This window comes from Gopherus flavomarginatus, chromosome 2, assembly GCF_025201925.1.
Source record: "Gopherus flavomarginatus isolate rGopFla2 chromosome 2, rGopFla2.mat.asm, whole genome shotgun sequence".
NCBI lineage: Eukaryota > Metazoa > Chordata > Testudines > Testudinidae > Gopherus > Gopherus flavomarginatus.
The window spans coordinates 93,616,221-93,635,671 of NC_066618.1; the positions used below are offsets into that span (position 1 = coordinate 93,616,221).

The following is a 19,451-nucleotide window of genomic DNA, read 5'->3' on the forward strand; positions in this document are numbered from 1 at the left end:
TGAACAATTGAAAAGAGATTTTTAGGTCACTCTGTTTAGAGTTCTTTGAGGTTTTGTCTTGTTTTCTTTTGTTATTTCTTTGCTTGCTTTTGGTAACACTCACTCAATGTCAATGCCTAAATGGCACTTGGGAGAAAGATACGGTTGTTAAAGATTCAGTACACCTGCCTCTCCAAAAAGTCCTCCACTAAATCACAAAAGATCAGATTTGATATTTCTGAGTAAAAAAAGGCAAGCAAAATTCATAGTAGCTTCATTTAGCTTAAAGTTAAACCAATTTAAACATAGTAGCTTCATTTAGCTTAAAGTTAAACCAATTTAATGACACCCTAATTCTGAATGAGTGTCTGTACAGGGGTTTAATATAATTTAACTACTCCACTTTATATTCAAATCTTTAGTTAATTTGGGTTAGCTTTCCTGAGTCCCAGCTCGGGTGGCTTCCCGAGCTCGGGGACAGGTGCAACACTGTCTGTCCTGCAACGTCCACATTGCTATTTTTAGCACGCTAGCTCAAGTTGAGCAAGTGCAAGTCTGTCTACTTGAGCTGGAAAGCACACCTCTCAGCTGCAGTACTCACATACCCTAAAAGGGAAACCTTCTAGCTTGAGTGGCCAAGCTGTGTGTACAGGAGAGACCCTGCTGGGATTAGAGGAAAGAATTCAGCCTTACAGTTGCAATATCCCCAGTGGAATATACCAGCCCCTACCTCCAAAAAACCTGTCTGCCAGATTGCAAGGACCCACAGAAGAGAGAGAAACCACTGCTGTGTGGCACAAATGGAGGGAGAATCCTTCCAACATAGGCTCTAAGAATCCTGCATGATCACCAAAACCATACTATCTCTGCCTAATCCAGTGCCAGTTGCACCTGTGTGGGTGGTGGAAGGGATAAGATTTGGGCCCCAAAATGAAAAACAAACAGTGCTTCATGTAATGAGTCTGCATTCCTCTGAAACTTTGGAAGTTAAAGCTAACACTTGTTAACTATAGAATTCTCATCCTGCCCCACAAGGTGTCACTATATCACTTCAAATCATTATCGGAGCGGGCAAAAAGAGCTCTAATGTTGGAACTAAACAAGTAGAAATTAAAAATAAAATCCATGTCCACATAAACATACATCAGTAGGAGCATAATATTATCGAAGTATTGAACAGCCACTGGTAAGCTTAACAGAGGAGCATCAGAAACAGAACAGTCAAGCAACGAAAGCAATCTCAAGAATAATTAATCAGCAAGTTAAGATTTGAGCAGTGTATTAAAGCCTGGATCATTGATTCTTTTTTTTTTAGTTTATAAAAAATGGTTAACCTTTGAGAGGCAGATAGTATAACGGCTGCAAGAAACTTCATGGAAATTCAGGTTTGTCCAGAACAGTAATCCAAGCAAATAAATAGCATATGCCATCTAATACAAAATCTCATCTCACCAGTGTTTCATTCATAATGAATAAGTAGGTAGAAGGATCTTTTTCTATACACATTTGTACCAAGATCTTTCAGGATGATTTTACATCTCATGAGACACAACCAACCCATAAACACCAGACCCTTTCAGATTTTGCAAAATGATTTAACAATCTGGTGTTAATTTCTGATGAAGATGCTGTTAGCGTATGCCATCACAATAAGGATGATACAGGTTTTCTTTAATGATCAAAGACACACGTAAATATAATCTCCTATCCTGATAACACTAAGATTTTAATGAAGACTGAGCTCAACAAAATTACACCACTCTGTTGATGCAATACTGGATGGTATTCATTCTGAACTTTGATTTTTGCCACCTAAATCCCAGCATGTGATGCACCTATAGGTCCCTTCCTGAAAAGTCAGTCAACCATCTCATTATTTGAGACTTTTTTTGTGCATATCAGACCAAAATCTGTGAATCATTTTACTTTCCTGAAAATTTATTACATTCTCATGCTTATGAAACTGAAGAAACAATACGAGATATTTGGTTTTCCCTGCTAAAAAAATGAAAGATTTCCCTCCTTTTTCGCCACACACGCATGTTACTATTATGTCTTCATTAGAGAAACAACTCTGGGCAAAAACACTAGTTACAACATGTCACTCTTCATACATGTATACATGAGGTGCCTGAGATTGTTAAAGCTGTCTAAGGAATTTGGATTTCCAATTAAAATAAATTAAAATTAATGGGAATTGGACATCTAGCCCCCTCACCCCCAGGTAGCTCTATATTCACATACATACACACTGGAACAACATATTCCCACCAGTCATGATAATGCTGTGATGGAAAGCTACTGAGATCTTTTGATGACTCTTTAAACTAAGGGCTTGCCTACACTTCAAACACTACAGCATCACAGTTGCAGCCACCTACGTCAACAGGAGGGATTCTCCCAATGGCATAAGTAATCCACCTCCCTGGGAGGTGGTAGCTAAGCTGACAGAATTGTTTGGTCACCATAGCGCTGTCTACATGGGGGTGAGGTTGGCTTAACTACGTCACTCAGAGGTGTATATTTTTTCACAGCCCTGTGTGATGTAGATAGGTCAACCTAACTGTTTAGCGTGGACCAGGCCTTAGTGACTCAAAGTGTTTTTGCTGTCACAAAGATAGCATTATGATGCATAGGTGGGGATGTATCGAGTTATATGATATGTGGTAAGGGTAAAAGATACTTGGACAGGGTTGGACATTAACTGTTAATTGTCACTAGTGGCTAGGATACCAGCTCACCAAATTTAGTGGCTGGGAGAAATTCACTTGCCCCTCAAGACAATTCTAGAAGGGTAGATAGAAGCACAAAGGCAGCACCGGAAAGGCAGCTGATCTACACCTGGGATGGAGGGAAGGCTACAGGGACAATAATTGCTGTAACTCAAGAGGAGGCCAGGGGAGGAAAGCAAATCCATGACTCAAAAGCCAAAGGAAGAAAGGTGCTAATTTCAAGCCCTGTATAAAGTACTTGGGCTTACAGTGGAGTACTGAGCAGCTCAGGAAGTGTCAGGGCTTGTCTACATCACAAAGTTGCAGCGCTAGTGAGGGGGTTACAGCGCTGCAACTTAGGAGGTGTACACATCTGCAGGGCATCACCAGCGCTGCAACTCCCTGTTTGCAGCGCTGGCCATACTCCCGTTTTGTCTCGGGTGTAGAGGATCCAGCGCTGGTGATCCAGCGCTGGTAATCAAGTGTAGACACTTACCAGCGCTTTTCTTGACCTCCGTGGAATAAGCAGGTATCCCAGCATACCTGAGGAAGCCTCTGGTAATCAAGCAGGTCTCCTTCCCCGCGGTTTGCTCCGGAGTTCTCCGAATCCCCCCCCAAGCGGGTCTCCTTCCCAGCGGTTTGCAGGGGGGTTCGGGGAACGCGAGAGCAAACCGCGGGGAAGCAGGTCTCCTTCCCCGGTTTCCTCTCGCGTTCCCCGAACCCCCGTGCAAGCAGGTCTCCTTCCCCGCATCCCCGAGCAAGCAGGTCTCCTTCCCCGCCGTTTGCAGGGGGGTTCGGGGAACACGAGAGCAAACCGCGGGGAAGGAGATCTGCTTGCTCGGGGGTTCGGGGAACGCGAGAGCAAACCGGGGAAGGAGACCTGCTTTCCTGCGGTTTGCTCTCGCGTTCCCCGAACACCCCTTGAAGCCGCCCAACAGCGCTGCAGTGTGGCCACATCTAACACCACTTGCAGCGCTGGTTGCTGTAAGTGTGGCCACTCTGCAGCGCTGGCCCTATACAGCTGTACTAATACAGCTGTAACAACCAGCGCTGCAAAATTGTAGATGTAGACATACCCCCAGTCTTATCTGCACAGATCATGAGCCTGATTCTGTGCTGACTTGCACCTTGTGTAATCATTCTCAAAGTGAACATAAACTGCTACCAAATGAGACTGATAGCTCTTCAGACAGCCACATTGAGCAGGTGAGAACTATTAAATAAGGTGTGAGGCAGTTACCAGGTATTTTCTGTGGCTCATAAGCTGCAGGCAGCTCTTTTACAGTTAAAATGCAGCTCCCGGAGCCACCCATACACCCCCCATTCTCCGCCTACAAGACTGAAGCTCAGGGCTTTTGCCCTGCGGTGGTGTGGTGGGTCTAGTGGCTTCTGCCCTGCTGGGAGGGAGGGGTTTAAGGTCGGGACACGGGACAAACAAGCAAAAGCTCCAGAGCCCGGAAGGGCTAGTGCCCTCCCCCCCCGACTCCGCCCCCTCCTTCCCCCATTGGCTCCCTTCCCGATTCCCGCCCCCGTCCCCACCCTTTCACTGCCCCATTGGCTCCCTCCCCAAATCCCCGCCTCTTGCCAAGCATGCCATGCCCAGGAGACTCAGGGGAGCGTTGGGCCGGGGTGAGTGTGAGTCCGGCCTGGCCCCGAGCAGGCAGGACTCAGGTGCAGTACCTGGAGGGACAGTAGGGGGGCGGCCTGCGGGGCCAGGCGGCGGCTGTTCTCCCCACCTGGGCAGCGGGACTCGGAAGCAGCCGCAGCTCCCACTGCCGCACGGGGAGGAAGTGGCCAAGCACTTGGCGCTTGGTGGCTGCAGCTTTGGCGCTCAAGCCCGAACCCCTCGAGCCCGGGCCTGCTGTGGGGACCCAGCAGCATGCACGCTGCGCCCAGCCCCTGGCCAGTCACGTCTGAGCTGGCTGCCCAGCTGGTGCAATCCCACGGCGGAGGTATCGGCAGCCCAGCCCCGTTTCCCTGCGGGACCCAAGCGGGATGAGGGGGCCGGGGCCTGCTGCCCCCACTTCGGGGCTGCCCGCGGGATTGCACCAGCTGGGCAGCCAGCCCAGACGCGACTGGCCAGGGGCTGGGTGCAGCGTGCACACTGCTGGGTCCCCGCAGCAGGCCCGGGCTCGGGGGGTTCGTGGGCGCCAGAGCCCCAGCTGCCGAGGTTGGCCAGCAGCCGCTTCCTCCCCACGCAGCAGTGGGAGCTGCAGCAGCGGCTGCTCCCCAGTCTTACTGCCCAGGTGGGGAGAACGGCCGCCGCCTGGCCCTGCAAGCCATCCCCTACTCTCCCTCCAGGTACCACGCCCGAGTCCTGCCTGCTCGGGGCCAGGCCGGACTCACACTCACCCCGGCCCCGCGCTCCCCTGAGTCTCCCGGGGCTCCCTTCAGCGCTTGCAGAGGGAGGAGGAAGCGAGGGTGGGGGTTTTTGTTTTTTTGCTCTGCCACCATTTTTTCCCCCTCTGACCTGCCCCACTCCCCCGCATCCCAATATTTGACTTGGGTGATCTGGTCACCCTAATTGGGGCAGAAGCCCCGCACCCTGACAGGCCCCTCCCATAGGGCAGGTTGTGCATGTCTTGCAGGAATCGAACTTCTGAAGATTATTGTATGCAGCTTGGAGGGTCAGTAAGTTTGGCCACTCCTGTAATATAGCAATATATCTGTGCAATAGCAATGCTGCAGTTGTCACAAATCCTATTTTTGTGCCCACCAGGTACCAGTGTAATAGTACTTTGGGTCAAACTTCTCAAGCTTTCAGTACAAAGGATTAGCCATAACTCTACCAATGTTAACCTGCCGGCATCTTCGAAAAAAGTATTACTTGTAACACAGCTAGGCTTGCATCTTACCTCTCCATTATAGCCTGGGGGCTTGTCTATACTTGGAAGTTAACTTAGATTAAGGAAGAGTGTGAATGTAAAGCACTATAGCTATTCCTGAATAACTCAATATGTAGACACTCTCATTCCAGAATAAGACCTTGTCTAGACTACAAATGCTTTGCTGCTATAGTTATACTAGTGGAGCCTCCTAATGGAGACACAGCTTACATCAAGCAAAGGAGTTGTACTGCCAGTACAGCTAAACCACTGTTTGTCAATAGAAGCCCTCCTCTGTCAGCATAGCTCAGAGGTGAGCAAACTACAGCCCGGAGACTGTATCTGGCCCTTCAGACATTTTAATCCAGCCCTTGAGCTCCTACTGGGGAGCGGGGTCAGGGGATTGCCCCGCTCTGCATGTGTCGTGGCTCCTGGAAGCAGCTGCAGTGGCACATCCACTCTCCGGCTCCTATGCATAGGGGCATCCAGGGGTGCCACAGGCTGTCCCCACCCCAAGTGCCACCCCCTCAGCTCTCATTGGCCAGTGCCTGCAGACAAGGCAGCCCTGATCCCCCCCCTCACCCTCTGAACCCCTCTGTCCCAGCCCAGAGCCCTTTCCTGTACTGCCAACCCCTCATCCCCAGCCCCATCCCAGAGCCTACATCCCCAGATGAAGACCTCACCCCCACCCCCCTGCCTCAGCCTGGAGACCTCTCCTACACTCTGAACTCCTCATTTCTGTCCCTCCCCAGAGCCTACACCCCAAGCTGCAGCCCTGATCACTCCCGCACCTCAACCCCCAATTTCGTGAGCATTCATGGCCTGCCATACAATTTCCATACCCAGATGTGGCCCTCACGCCAAAAAGCTTTGCCCACCCCTGGCTTAGCTGGATCTTTGCTGGAGGTTGTGTCAGCGTAGCTATCGGTTCCCGCTCTGACCAACATGGCAACATAGGACAACAAAACTTTGTTGTGTAGATCTAGCCTAACAGTTCCTTGTTCTGGTTTAGCATAATCTGCTTTGTGGATGCAATTCAGGAGTTATTCAGGAACAGGAATAACTTTATGTATAGACAAGTCCTAACCCCATTGCTCTAGGACCAGCAATTTGAGTGCAATCCAATATTTTACTCAAAAGTATTGGTAAGCAGGTTTTGAAAATAAAATGAAGGCAGTTAATAGGACTCAAGAGACATAGAAAATTAAACCATTTCTCCAAAATATTCTCATTCTGAGTGGAAAATTATTATACAAACCTCACAGAGCAACAGATCAAGTTTTAATAGTGTTACCTTTCCTAAGATGGCATGTACAAGTTACTGTCAGTAACAAAATGAGGTAGCGGCACATTCTGAAATAGCAAGTCTACTTGTTAAGCAAAAATGACTCACCCTTTTTTAATATTAGTTTTTTACTTCTCTGAATTAACTAGTCACGAAGACAGGAAGGGGAGGCTGTGTGTGACACAAGAGGCCTCATTCTTTTTGAAACTTTGGTTTGTTCAGTTGGGCTCTAGGATTTTTAACTCCTGATCCATTGGCCCTATCCATATCAGTCTGCTATCTAAATGAAAACTGCAGCAAGTAGTTGGAATACTTTAGACAACAACACAAATATCTACTCATTAAGATTATACATATTGTACATTAAAAATGAATTAGGAAAACAAGTCCTAGAAATATCTATCCCTCTTATAGTGAATGGTTCTGGTGCTTAACAGCTGACATACAGAGACAAATCCTGTTCTTCACAGAATAGAAAAATGTACCCTAGGATAACTGTATCAATGTATTTTACACCGATGCAAGCTCATGTAGATACATTGTGCTGATATAAAGTGGGGCTTACACTGCGACTTAAATAGGTAAATTATCCAAGTAAGCCACACTGGTGTAGGCCCCTCTTTGCACTGGTGCAGCATATCTACATTAGAGGTTTGCACTGATGTCATAAACTCAATGCAGTTACACCTCTATGAATTTCTCCAATGTAGCCAAGACTTAACTCCCACAAGTCAATGGGACTACTAGATGAGTAGAGCTCATCTACATTACAAATATAACGAGTCAGCAGACCCAGATGCAATATAGTTCAAAGTCCAGGGCAGTGCTTTAGCCCTGCTACAGGGACATGCTTAAAAGCTGAGACAATCACATAAGGGAATGCAGAGAAGCCCAATGGCAAGCAAAATTTAGACCTTTGCCAATACTTCATCAAAATAAACATCCTGCTGGGAAATAGACTGAGATACAGGAAGTGGAACTACTCCTTTATGAATGCAGCAGCATTTACTCTCATACAAGTGAGAAGAACCAAATATCTCCCTGCATGAGACACATCATCCCTCAGTTCGGTTGTGGCTCCTGGGAATTTGAAGGCCTTCTCACATTCATCTGTTTCATTCTAGAATCTAGTTTTCATGTTAAGAATCAAAGCTTTTTGTACCAGAATGAGAAATAAGATCTTTACATTGTTACATGGTTAGTTTTCTTTAAAATGTTTTAATTAGCAATGATTTAAACGTGGATGTTTTAGAAGTTTCTTTACAGCAGCTTTGACACCATGATTTACCTTCCATTCCAATGGTAAGCTGCATTTCCTGTGTGATAAACTACACCAAACTGTCAAAGTGGCATATCCACGACTAAGTGATTAAGTAGACTTTTGTTTGGTTGTTGAATTATATTTGACATTTTAATTTTGTAGTCCAATATAATTATTACAATACCTTTTATGGCCCGATTCAGCAAAGCATGTAAGCACATGCTTAACTTTAAACTAGGGCTGTCAAGCGATTTAATAAATTAATTGTGATTAATTGCACGATTTAAAAAAATTAATCACAATTAATCACACTGTTAAATCATTTATATAAATATTTGTGGATATTTTCTACATTTTCAAATATATTGATTTCACTTACAACACAGAATACGAAGCATAAAGTGCTCACTTAATATTTATTTTTGGATTACAAATATTTGCACTGTAAAAAACAAAAGAAATAATATTTTTCAATTCACCTAATACAAGTACTGAAATGCAATCTCTTTATCATGAAAGTTGAACTTATAAATGTTGAACTATGTACAAAAAATAACTCCATTCAAAAATAAAATAATGTAAAATTTTAGAGCCTACAAGTCCACTCAGTCCTACTTCTTGTTCAGCCAATCGCTCAGGACAAACACATTTGGTTACAATTTGCAGGAAATAATACTGACTGCTTCTTCTTTACAATGTCACCTGACAGTGAAAAAAGGCATTCACATGGCATTGTTGTAGCAGGCGTCACAAGATATTTACATGCCAGATGCACTAAAGATTCATATATCCTTTCATGCTTCCATCACCATTACAGAGGACATGTGTTCATGCTGATGATGGGTTCTACTTGATAACGATCCAAAGCAGTGCAGACCAATGCATGTTCATTTTCATCATCTGAGCCAGATGCCACCAGCAGAAGGTTGATTTTCTTTTTTGGTGATTCAGGTTCTGTAGTTTCCACATCGGGGTGCTGCTCTTTTAAGACTTCTGAAAGCATGCTCCACACCTCGTCCCTCTCAGATTTTGGAAGGCACTTGAGATTCTTAAACCTTGGGTTGAGTGCTGTAGCTATTTTTAGAAATCTCACATTGGTACCTTCTTTGCATTTTATCAAATCTGCTGTGAAAGTGTTCTTAAAGCAATCAGGTGCTGGGTCATCATTCAAGACTGCTATAACACGAAATGCAAGCAAAACAGAACAGGAGACATACAATTCTCTCCCAAGGAGTTCAGTCACAAATTTAATTAACACATTTTTTTCAATCAGCATCATCAGCATGGAAGCATGTCCTCTGGAACGGTGGCTGAAGCATGAAGGGGCACATGAATCTGGCACGTAAATACCTTGCAACACTGGCTACAAAAGTGCCATACGAATGCCTCTTCTCACTTTTTGGTGACATTGTAAATAAGAAGCAGGCAGTAGTATCGCTCATAAATGTAAACAAACTTGTTTCTCTTAGCAGTTGGCTGAACAAGAAGTAGGACTGAATGGACTTGTAGGCGCTGAAGTTTTACATTGTATTATTTTTGAGTGCACTTATGTAACAAAAAGAAATCTACCATTTGTAAGTTACACTTTCACGATAAAGAGATTGCACTACAGTACTTGTATGAAGTGAACTGAAAAATAGTTTCTTTTGTTTATCATTTTTACAGTGCAAATATTTGTAATAAAAATAATAATATAAAGTGAGCACTGTGCACTTTGTATTCTGTGTTGTAATAAAAATCAATATATTTGAAAATGCAGAAAAACATCCAAAATATTTAATAGATTTCAATTGGTATTCTATTTTTTAACAGTGCAATTAATTGCGATTAATTTTTTTAATCACAATTAATTTTTTTGAGTTAATTGCATGAGTTAACTGCAATTAATTGACAGCCCTACTTTAAACACAAACAGTCCCATTTGAAGTATTGGGACAAGACATGTGATTGAGATAACTAACTATTAATAATCACACAAGCCACAGACTTAAAAAGAATAAAAGGGAAGTTGCTTGCTCAAATTAAAATAGCCTTGCTGTAGGAAACAGCGAGAGCCCCCTCACCACAGTTTTAGTATAGTTATAGAAAAGAAGCATCCATTGCACAAGCAAACCAAAAAAAAAAAAAAATCTTTGACAGGTAACATCAAAGAGCAGGAAACAGAGGTTGAAGAGCTGTTGAAGCAATAAACGCAGATGTACTTAAATATAATATTAGAAGGAAGGCCTGGAATCAATCATGCAAAAAGAAGAAATGTGCAAGATGACAATCCAATCAGGTTCTTACCAGGGCTTCATTATCTTCTGCAATTTCTGATAGCGTCTGTAAAATTTAAAAACTTCCATGTGAGGAGATACATTTTAATACAAAAAAGGACAAGTTTAATAACATTCAGGGATTGACACATAGTATAAAGGACAATAAATAACTGGCACTTATTCAGAAAGGAAATAGTTCAATATTTGGTGAAGGAAAAGAAAGGGCTTTAGTTAATTCAGAATATCTTTTAATTACCTGGCCTGAATACTTGTTTTAAGAAAGAAAGAAAAAGGGAAAAGTTTCCAATTAAAAAATAAATTGAGCATAGATCCTTTAGATCCTATTTATCTTTTCATTATCAGTGCCTGGACAGCCTAAATTACTGTGCGTAGTCTTATAGGTTTCTTTGATACAAAAAGAGTTCATGATAATAATACACTTGAGACATCTTCTGTCTTAAGGTTGCTATAACATGAAGTCGGTTCTCAGAAAACTCATTTCTTTTACTCCCTGTCTACATTACAAACACAACTCAATCATAGAAGACATGGCTAAAAATTTTGGTGTAGATGGGAGGTAACTGAGTTGAAATCCTGAACGGCCCAGGACATAATCCTGGCCCTGCTGAAGTAATTAGCAAAACTCCCACTGACTTCAGTGGGGCCAGGATTTCATCCTAGGTTTTTAAACATGGCTACAAGGACATGGTGAGGTCATGTCTACACAACAGCTTTAAGCCACATCGGAATTAGTTTCCCTGAGTTATAGCTGTAGTATGCGGGCACAGACTAAAGGTGGGTCTGTGCTTCAAATGTAGGTTCAAATTCCACACACCTAAATTTATAGGTATCCAGATCCAGAGTGCAGTATTAACCCATTTGAGGAAAGCAGGCCCCAGCTGTGAAAAATGTACATATGGGTTCAGATTCCAAAAGTCTGTCATCAGGGGGTTTCAGTTTTTTCCAAGCTCTAATTCTACCCTTCATGATAACATCGCCCCTGTAACAACTTCCAAAACACTTGGTGCCTATTTGTGGAGGGTGGTTTATGTACCACAGCCGTGAGGGTTTTGTTTAGACATTTCCTATTTTTTCGGAGACATGCAATACTGCGCAGCATTAGTGAACCAGAAATTATGGCATCATATTACTATATTTAGGAAACTGCAAGCTGAATATTAAGTGGAGGGAAGAGAGAAAAGATAATAAGGAACATTTCGAAGTCACGGTCCACTAATCATGATTTGCAAATCATCATCCCAGTAATAACCAGCTCCAGAAGTGCTGATTATGCCACTAAGCAAGCTAAGGTAAAGAAGTTATGAATGGTGAGATTGGCATCCAAAAAAATAATAATCCTCACTGAATCCAAAGAGCAAATTCGCCTTCTTCACCCCAGTTATATTCCTAAATCTTGTATGCCAATTGTTATAGAGAACTCTTAATATTTGCAGATCTCACTACCCTATCTTTTTAATCCTTTCTATCCTTTCTCTGGGGGTAACTTTGATTTGATATAACAATGTTCTCCAGCATTTGTATATGGATATACCATATCACAAGGTCTGAATTAGTCCAAGGTACTTGGTCAACCAGTTCTGTTGGCCTTACAGTGCATTCCCAACTTATTCTACAGTCATCCTCTAGGATAAGGAAGGCAATTTTCTATGATGAAATGGACCAGTTATTCACATGGGGCCAAACTTGCACCGTTAGCTATTGATTAAAAAAAAAATACAGTGAAGTCAAATTTATGTCATAAGGGGTGTTAGTTGGGTCAGGATTGGGACCATCGTCATCTGCTACTTTGCTGCTTCTTCTGATGAATGCTAACATCCTAAGTGCTTTCAACCAAACACTGTCCAGTTCCATGCAGTAATATTTAGAACTTCAGTAAGGAGAGCTTTGATGATATACGCAGCAATAATGCAGGATTACCTCGCCTTCTTCTACCTCCTAATTTGGAAGCGTATGGTTTCTCTACATAAACAGTATGCTGTATGTTCTACACATACTGCATCAGCGTGTTGATTGTCATATACCATTTTTATATTATATCATCTCACAAGTCCAACATATAAAACATGATATTTACATAACATTCATATACAACTTTTCTTCTATGTGGTTTCCCCATTTCAGTCACTCAGGTAAGTGGCTCTGGGGGAAGAGTGAAAATTGAGTGCCTTCTTGAGATAGCTCACACTCTGTTCCAAGCAGGGCACTGCAGGAGAAATACTTTGAGACACTTATATTAAAGAGTTACATCCTAGAGCAGTGTTTCCCACACAGTTGGTCCTGTCCCACTGTCTGGCCACGGGAAGGGTTTAGGTAGGTCACGTGTCCCAGTGGCACTGACCTGCACTCTTACTTCCCCTGGGCAGTCACATAGAGAGTGGGATCCAGGCAGCAGCAGCACAAGGGAAGTACTTCCAGATCCCACTCTCACGTCCTTTGGGCAGCAGCAACCCAGAGGTAGCAACTAGACCCAGCAAATGGACAGTCAGCAGGGAGTACTGAGCATCACTTCTCCATTTATAAGATCTCCAGATATTCATACAACTCTCATCAGTATCTGAGCACCTTCCAACGTGTCTCTCCTGATTTTCTTCCTTCTGGTCCTTCCTGAAATATAGGGGTTTTGGTGGGGGTGGGCGGGAGGTGTTAAGACAAATGTGTTTTGCATTTAGTTCTGAAAGTAGTGAGGGGTCATTCTCATTTGTTGAGGGAGTGAGTACCATCACTGAGATACTGTTCCTGTTAAAGTTCTCTCCCCAACGTGATTCCACCTACTGCTCACCAGTTTCATCGTTCTAGTAGATTGTATCTCTGGTGGCAACTCATGGTTATGGAGAGTGGGGTGGTCTAATGTGGAGGAGTCAGAAAGAAGATTTTGGATTACTGTATCACAGGTGTCATCCATGTGGATGTTGGAAGTCTACCATAATAATTAGTTTTGTGAACTTCATCACCATGTCAGACTGCATCTCTAACAATTCCTCTGGGAAGGCTTCTGTGTTTCAGTGTTTGTAGAGAAGTATGAATTTGGAATTCCTAACAACCTATGGGCACACTTAGCTACCATTACCGAGGAAAATGGAGTTCCTGAGGTGATGGAAAACCCTTCTGTCAGTGTAGGAAGAATCTACACTATGGCACTACTACGACATAGCTATAGCATCATAGTGTAGGATTCCTGTTTGAGAGAAATCTTCCTGCTTTTCAGCCTAGATGGGAAGAGAATGACTACTACACTCAGAAGTTTGTCCTCCCTAGATATGGCCATGTGGTGGACAGAGGATCCTGGAGAGTTGAGGTAAGCCAAAACTGTCAGTCAGCCCGGTTTCTGTAATGACTCACTTGATTTGGTCTGCATCACTCATAAAGTCACATATGGCAAAGATCTTATTGATCAGGAAGTGGATGAGGTCCTGATATTTGTCTTTTCTGGGTATGTGCTGTTTGCTGCTTGCACTGGAATGGATAGTAATAATGCTGTATTCATACCTCACAGGAGGGTTGTGAGGGTAAATTAATTAATGTGTGTGAAGGACTCATAGTATACTGATGAGCAGATAAATCTATCTATCCTATCTATCTATCATACCAGTTTCCATAAAGGAAAAAACTCAAAGTGAATGCCAACATAATGTAAAAGAGCGAATAATGAAAGGTTATTGGTTTAGACATTCTGCTACCACAATATGTTCAGTGTTTGGCCTCGAAGGAACTTTGTGATAAATTTCTGGCCAAATCCCAAAAAAACAGCAGTTCCATTTGGAATTCCCCAACCCACACAAATTTAATTCTTGCTGAAAGTGCATTGTAATATATGCCAAGAGCAGCTTCCAGCTGAGACAAACTTAGCACAGCTCCTACTGGGTCAACTGCCTTTTGGCTCACGTGGTAAGATTGCTGCCTATGAATCAAAAAAATAGTCCTAGTCTGAGGGCTTTTCTACACTTGAAACACTGCAGCTGTGCCGCTGTACTGCTTCAGTGTAGACTTACCTACAGATTGCTGCCTATGAATCAAAAAAGAGTCCTAGTCTGAGGGCTTTTCACTGCAGCTGTGCCACTGTACTGCTATTGGCTGTCTACACAGGGGGTTAGGTCAGTTTATGTCGCCAGGCGTGGAGGGGGGGGATTTTTCGCACCTCTGAACAACACAGCTGGGTTGACCTAACTCTTTATTGCAGATCAGGTCTCAGCTGAGGTAATCTACAAGACACACAAATGCTTCATCTACGCTAAGGAGTTTTTGTGAAAATTTCACACCACGGGTAATGCCAGTGCAGCTCTATTGGTGTTAGCAATATCAAGAGTGTCTGTTTTAGCCCGTCTCCCGTGGCTGACAGGGCTTCTACACACTACCACTTATGTCAGTACAATTTATGTCGCTCAGGGGTGTGAAAAAACCACCCCCCTCACAGGAGAGCTTCTCCAGCCAACATTGCTACCACCTCTCGCAGAGGTGGTTTTATTGTGCCAACGAGGCACCTCTCCAGTCGGCATAAAGCATTTTCACCAGACATGCTACAGCAGCACAGCTGCTTCTGGTGTACACAAGCCCTCAGTGTTTTTAAACACCGTATGTCTAAACATGCTTGCCTCCAAGCGAGTTTAAACGACACTGGGTTAATCACACCAGGCAAGGGACACGGGACTAGGAGCTTCATCTACAGCAGTGGTCTCCAGCACGACGCCCACTGGGGCATTTATGGGCGCCCGCCTAGTGCTCAGCAGGGGAGAGAAGCCGCGGACCCGCGCCTGCCGGGGACAAAGAACTCCAGGGCTGCAGGCTACGGGCGCTGGCGTTCTCTGTCCCTGGCAGGGGCGGGGCTGCGGCTTCTCTCCAGCTTCTCCGGGGCTACAGGCGTCAGTGTTCTCTGTCCCTGGCAGGCACCAGACCATGGCTTTTCTCCGGCTTTGAAGCCACGGCCCTGCCTCTGCCAGGGACAGAGAACTCCGGGGCTGCAGGCTGCGGGCGCCGGTGTTCTCGGTCACCAGCAGGCGCAGGACCACGGCTTAAGCCAGAGAGAAACCGTGGCCCCGCACCTGCTGGGGATAGAGAACTCTGGGGCTGCAGGCTTCATTCTATGTTAAAGTAAGAATAATAAATATATTTGGACCAGCAGTTCAACAATGTTTTACTTTCTTAAAATGCATAAGATGAAAACTGTTTTTACAAAATAAATATCATAAACTCCTTAATTTTTCCTACAGGTAGATAAAAAAGAGCAAATTCACATGGTAAGGTGAAAGAGTAATTGCCAAATATTTTAATTAATACCTTTTACATGTAAAATTACCCTGAGAGGTGAAAACATTATTTAAATATAATGTTTTTCATATTATTTAATGTACAAATACAAATTGAAAAATTGTTGGTGCCCGCCACACTCTTCTGAAAACATACATGTGCTACTGGCCACAAAAAGGTTGGGGACCACTGATCTACAGTATGGCTCCAAGTTTGTGGAAAGCCAGTGTTAGGGCAAATTGAAATTTTTCACAAATTTTCCCTCATGTAGGCAATAGAGCAAGTTCAGCTACTGGATAGATGAAGGATCTGCTAAACCAAATTTAGTCTCTAGATAGATTTTCAGGCATAACATTAGGATATCTGCATTTTTGACATCAGACACGATTTAAATTCAAGGGGATAATTAACTGCATTTCAGAAATGTTTCTTGCTCTGCTAACTCTTAACATTTTTTTAAACATATGGTAAGATGTTTTTAGTGGCCACAACATCCCAGTTCCCGGAAAAAGCCTCCACCACATACAAAACAAATGATACTTAAAAAACCTATGCAACATGAAATACGGTTGCCTAGCAGCCACCAAACCAATGAAAAATATTTAAGTAAGTAGGTGGGGGGGTTGTTTGTACCAATTCCTGTTTAATATCATGCTCACAATTTGATTACACTCTGATCAGGAGGTCAAACTAAGTAATAATTTGATGTTTGGGGGGAAAAAAAAAAGTCTACTATAACAGCAGCACTTCCACACTCATAAAAGCCAAACACCTTCAGAAACCAACCAGCCATGCCTGAGGAAAATTGCAAATCCTGTGATTTTAAACTGGTCTCATCATTTTCCTCAAATTTTAAGTTTCATGCTAAGAAACAGCCTGTTTTTTCTATTTTTCATTGTGAGGAGTGTTCAGAAATTTAAAGCCACTGCACTGGTTCCCTTTTCATCCTGTTTTACAGAAATCTGTCTCTTGTCAAAAAAAACAAAAAGCAAAGGTACAAAGTGTCTCCCTTCCCCCGCCAATTCACCTCAACGAGGCGTGAATATCAACACTTAGCTGGGGCCATTTAAATGCTAATGTTTTTAAGTATGGGCAAGGTAAGAAAAACAACACTGAAGTCTGTCCTGGGATCTACATGGCTACAAGTACACTGCACACAATTACACTGAAGTCAAGGCATTTAATAAAAAAGCACGATTTTCGGTGCTCTTCCGCCCCTTTTTTCAGGATGTGCTCTTTGCTGACTCAGTCTTTGAAGTGGGCTTTTCCTGTTGCATACAATGCCTAGGTTGGAAAGACACCAGGAAATAAAAAGGAAAAATTCCAAGCATTAAGCAACCTGGGAAGAAAAAAACAATCCAGGCAAAAACACTTTCCTGGTTTGTAGCAATTGTAGATGTAAAATGGGCACCTGGTTCTTTTTATTTTTCTTTTCTTCCACTACTACATCCCTATCATCGGGTGGGCAGGGGGAGAGGGGAGGATGGGGGGCTGGATATTGTGGTTTCCTTTGTGAGCATAATGGACCAGCAGCGTAGAAAGCACTCTTTTTTCCAGTGTTGCCAAACAACATAACCAAATCATAATTCCGTCTGGCAGTTTAGAGGGAATTGAACCATGTGTTACCAAATCATGCTCTCACTTGGACTTTGCAGGGCTTTAAGGATTAAAACAAGATTTGGTCCCATTTATATTTCCAGACGTGTTTTAACTGTGTTTGGAGATTCCTATGTTGAAAGTGTGTCACTTGACAGATTTTATAAAGAATGTAAGACTTTTACTTGCTGCTTTGGCTCAGGTGTCTTTTTGGCACACTGTGGATGAACATTCACCAAAGAGGGTAAGAACAGGAAAAATTCCATACTGATAATTTTTATATAGTTTTCCACTGATCTTGTACATAATACCATGTGAAAAGTGAGCTAAGAGGTATAATTTAGCACGGTCTTCCCCTAAACTAGGTCTTGAACAATATGATCTGTTTAATTTGTGCTTAATAGATGCACGATTGTCACATAGCTGCCAATGCTATAGCTGCATGAAGAGTATGTCTGACTTGCTCGTTGGAAGATTTCTCTCTTTTAAAAAAAATAAACAACATGAATAACAATTTAGAAATCAATTCAGATTAATCTGTTCTGGCTGCATTTGTGATTTCCAACAGGAAAAAGGCATAATTCCTCTAATGCAGCAATTAAAGCAACTTTCCTCCTCTTCCCTCCCTCCCACAAACCAAATACATCCCTATTCATGCAGCCCAGGTCTACATCAAAAATTTTTCCTGGCATAGCTATGTCAGTCAGGGGTATGATCTCTGACCAGCATAGCTGTGCAGGCAAGAGCCCCTAGTGCAGATGCAGTGATATCATAATAAAAGGTTTTGCTGATAGAGCTTATTTCACTCGGGGGGTGCTGGTTGGAATAAGCTACAGTACCAAAAGCACAAATAAGCCACAGTGTAAGCCACATCCACACTAGGAGCTCTTTGCCAGTATAATAAGCCAGTAGAGCTATGCTAGCAAAGCACTGCTAGAGTAGACCTGGCCCTAGATGCAACAATAAATTACACTTAGTTGCTGTCATCCTTATCCTATCACCCAGCTATCCTATCACATGTTGTGAACATAGTCCCTGGCATAGTCATTTTTAATATGTACAACTCAGAAACACTCTCTGTTCTCAATAGCAATGAAAAATGCTTTAGAACTATGCTGTTAACATAGTTGTTTCTAGCACAAAGGCAAGGTGGCCAACAGCAAGCATGCAAAAATCATGCATCTGGCCCCCAAAATCATGAGATTTATTTTAAAATCTCATGATTTTACAGCCATAGTAAAAGTGGGGTTCTTTTCATTTGCCTTCTGACTTTTCAGCCTTTAGTATTCATGTTTTCAAAAGAGCTAAAAAAAATTTTTTTTTAAAATATGAAAGCTGATTCCAGGAGCAGGGGCTTTAAGAAAACAACACTAAATAGCATGAGATTTATTATAAAGCAGGAGAACTGGTAACACCAATGCTATTTGCTAAAATACTGATTCTGGGCTGGATTATGGGATATAGTAGCCCAGGGATGGAGGGAGGGTTGTGGGTGGGAGACCACACCCCAAAAGGTGCAGCAAGGAGACTGTGTCTGGCTAAGGCACAATCTCTTTCAGACAATTCTGCTTCTATTTCCCAGAGTATAGGGATATTTTGCACCAGCCATTAGGGTAGCTCAGAGCCAGGCGGGGGCAGGAAATTGTTGCATGTCTTGCTTAGGGTGACCAGATGTCCCAATTTTATAGGGGCAGTCCTGATTTTTGCGTCTTTTTCTTATATAGGCTCCTATTAGCCTCCACCCCCTGTCCCAATTTTTCACATTTGCTATCTGGTCACCCTAGTCTGAAGTCACTTTTTGTGTATACACATGTGCAGTCCTTTTTGTGTATAGAGACCAAAGTCCTAGAGATGACTCGATACCAGAAAGCCTAGTGTTGGTAATCAGCACGCACTTGTTGTGGGGCATATGAAGTACCCACTTCTACAGTTCATCAGCATCTTAAAAGCAAATACAAAAACACTTTCCAATTTCTTGATTTTGTTTAGTAAAAATAAACAACATGCAGCATACTCAGAAAGCCTGAAAGAGAAGCAAGCTGAGCATTCTTACTGGAGCATAAGCACTTTGCCAGCTGCATCAATCAACCTGAGTGTGATGGACACAAGCAGTTTCTAGACTTGCTACCACTCCATAGCTACTGTAAAAAATATTAGTATTGACCAGATACACTTGCAGCTTCATTAGGGACCTGTCCACACTAAGATCAGACCACTGCTAGCGACAGTATTTTAATCTCAGCACACACAGCTCCTACGGCCCTTTTATTCCAA

General features: G+C 43.1%; 1 protein-coding gene across 1 annotated transcript in view; it reads right to left on the reverse strand.

Moving 5' to 3' along the window:
• Positions 1–19,451, reverse strand: part of LOC127044633 (engulfment and cell motility protein 1) — a 305,086-nt gene that overhangs the window by 138,357 nt on the left and 147,278 nt on the right. Inside the window, exon 7 of the mRNA XM_050939721.1 lies at positions 10,348–10,383. Within this exon, the coding sequence (XP_050795678.1) occupies positions 10,348–10,383 (36 nt within the window). The remainder of the gene's footprint in view (positions 1–10,347; positions 10,384–19,451) is intronic.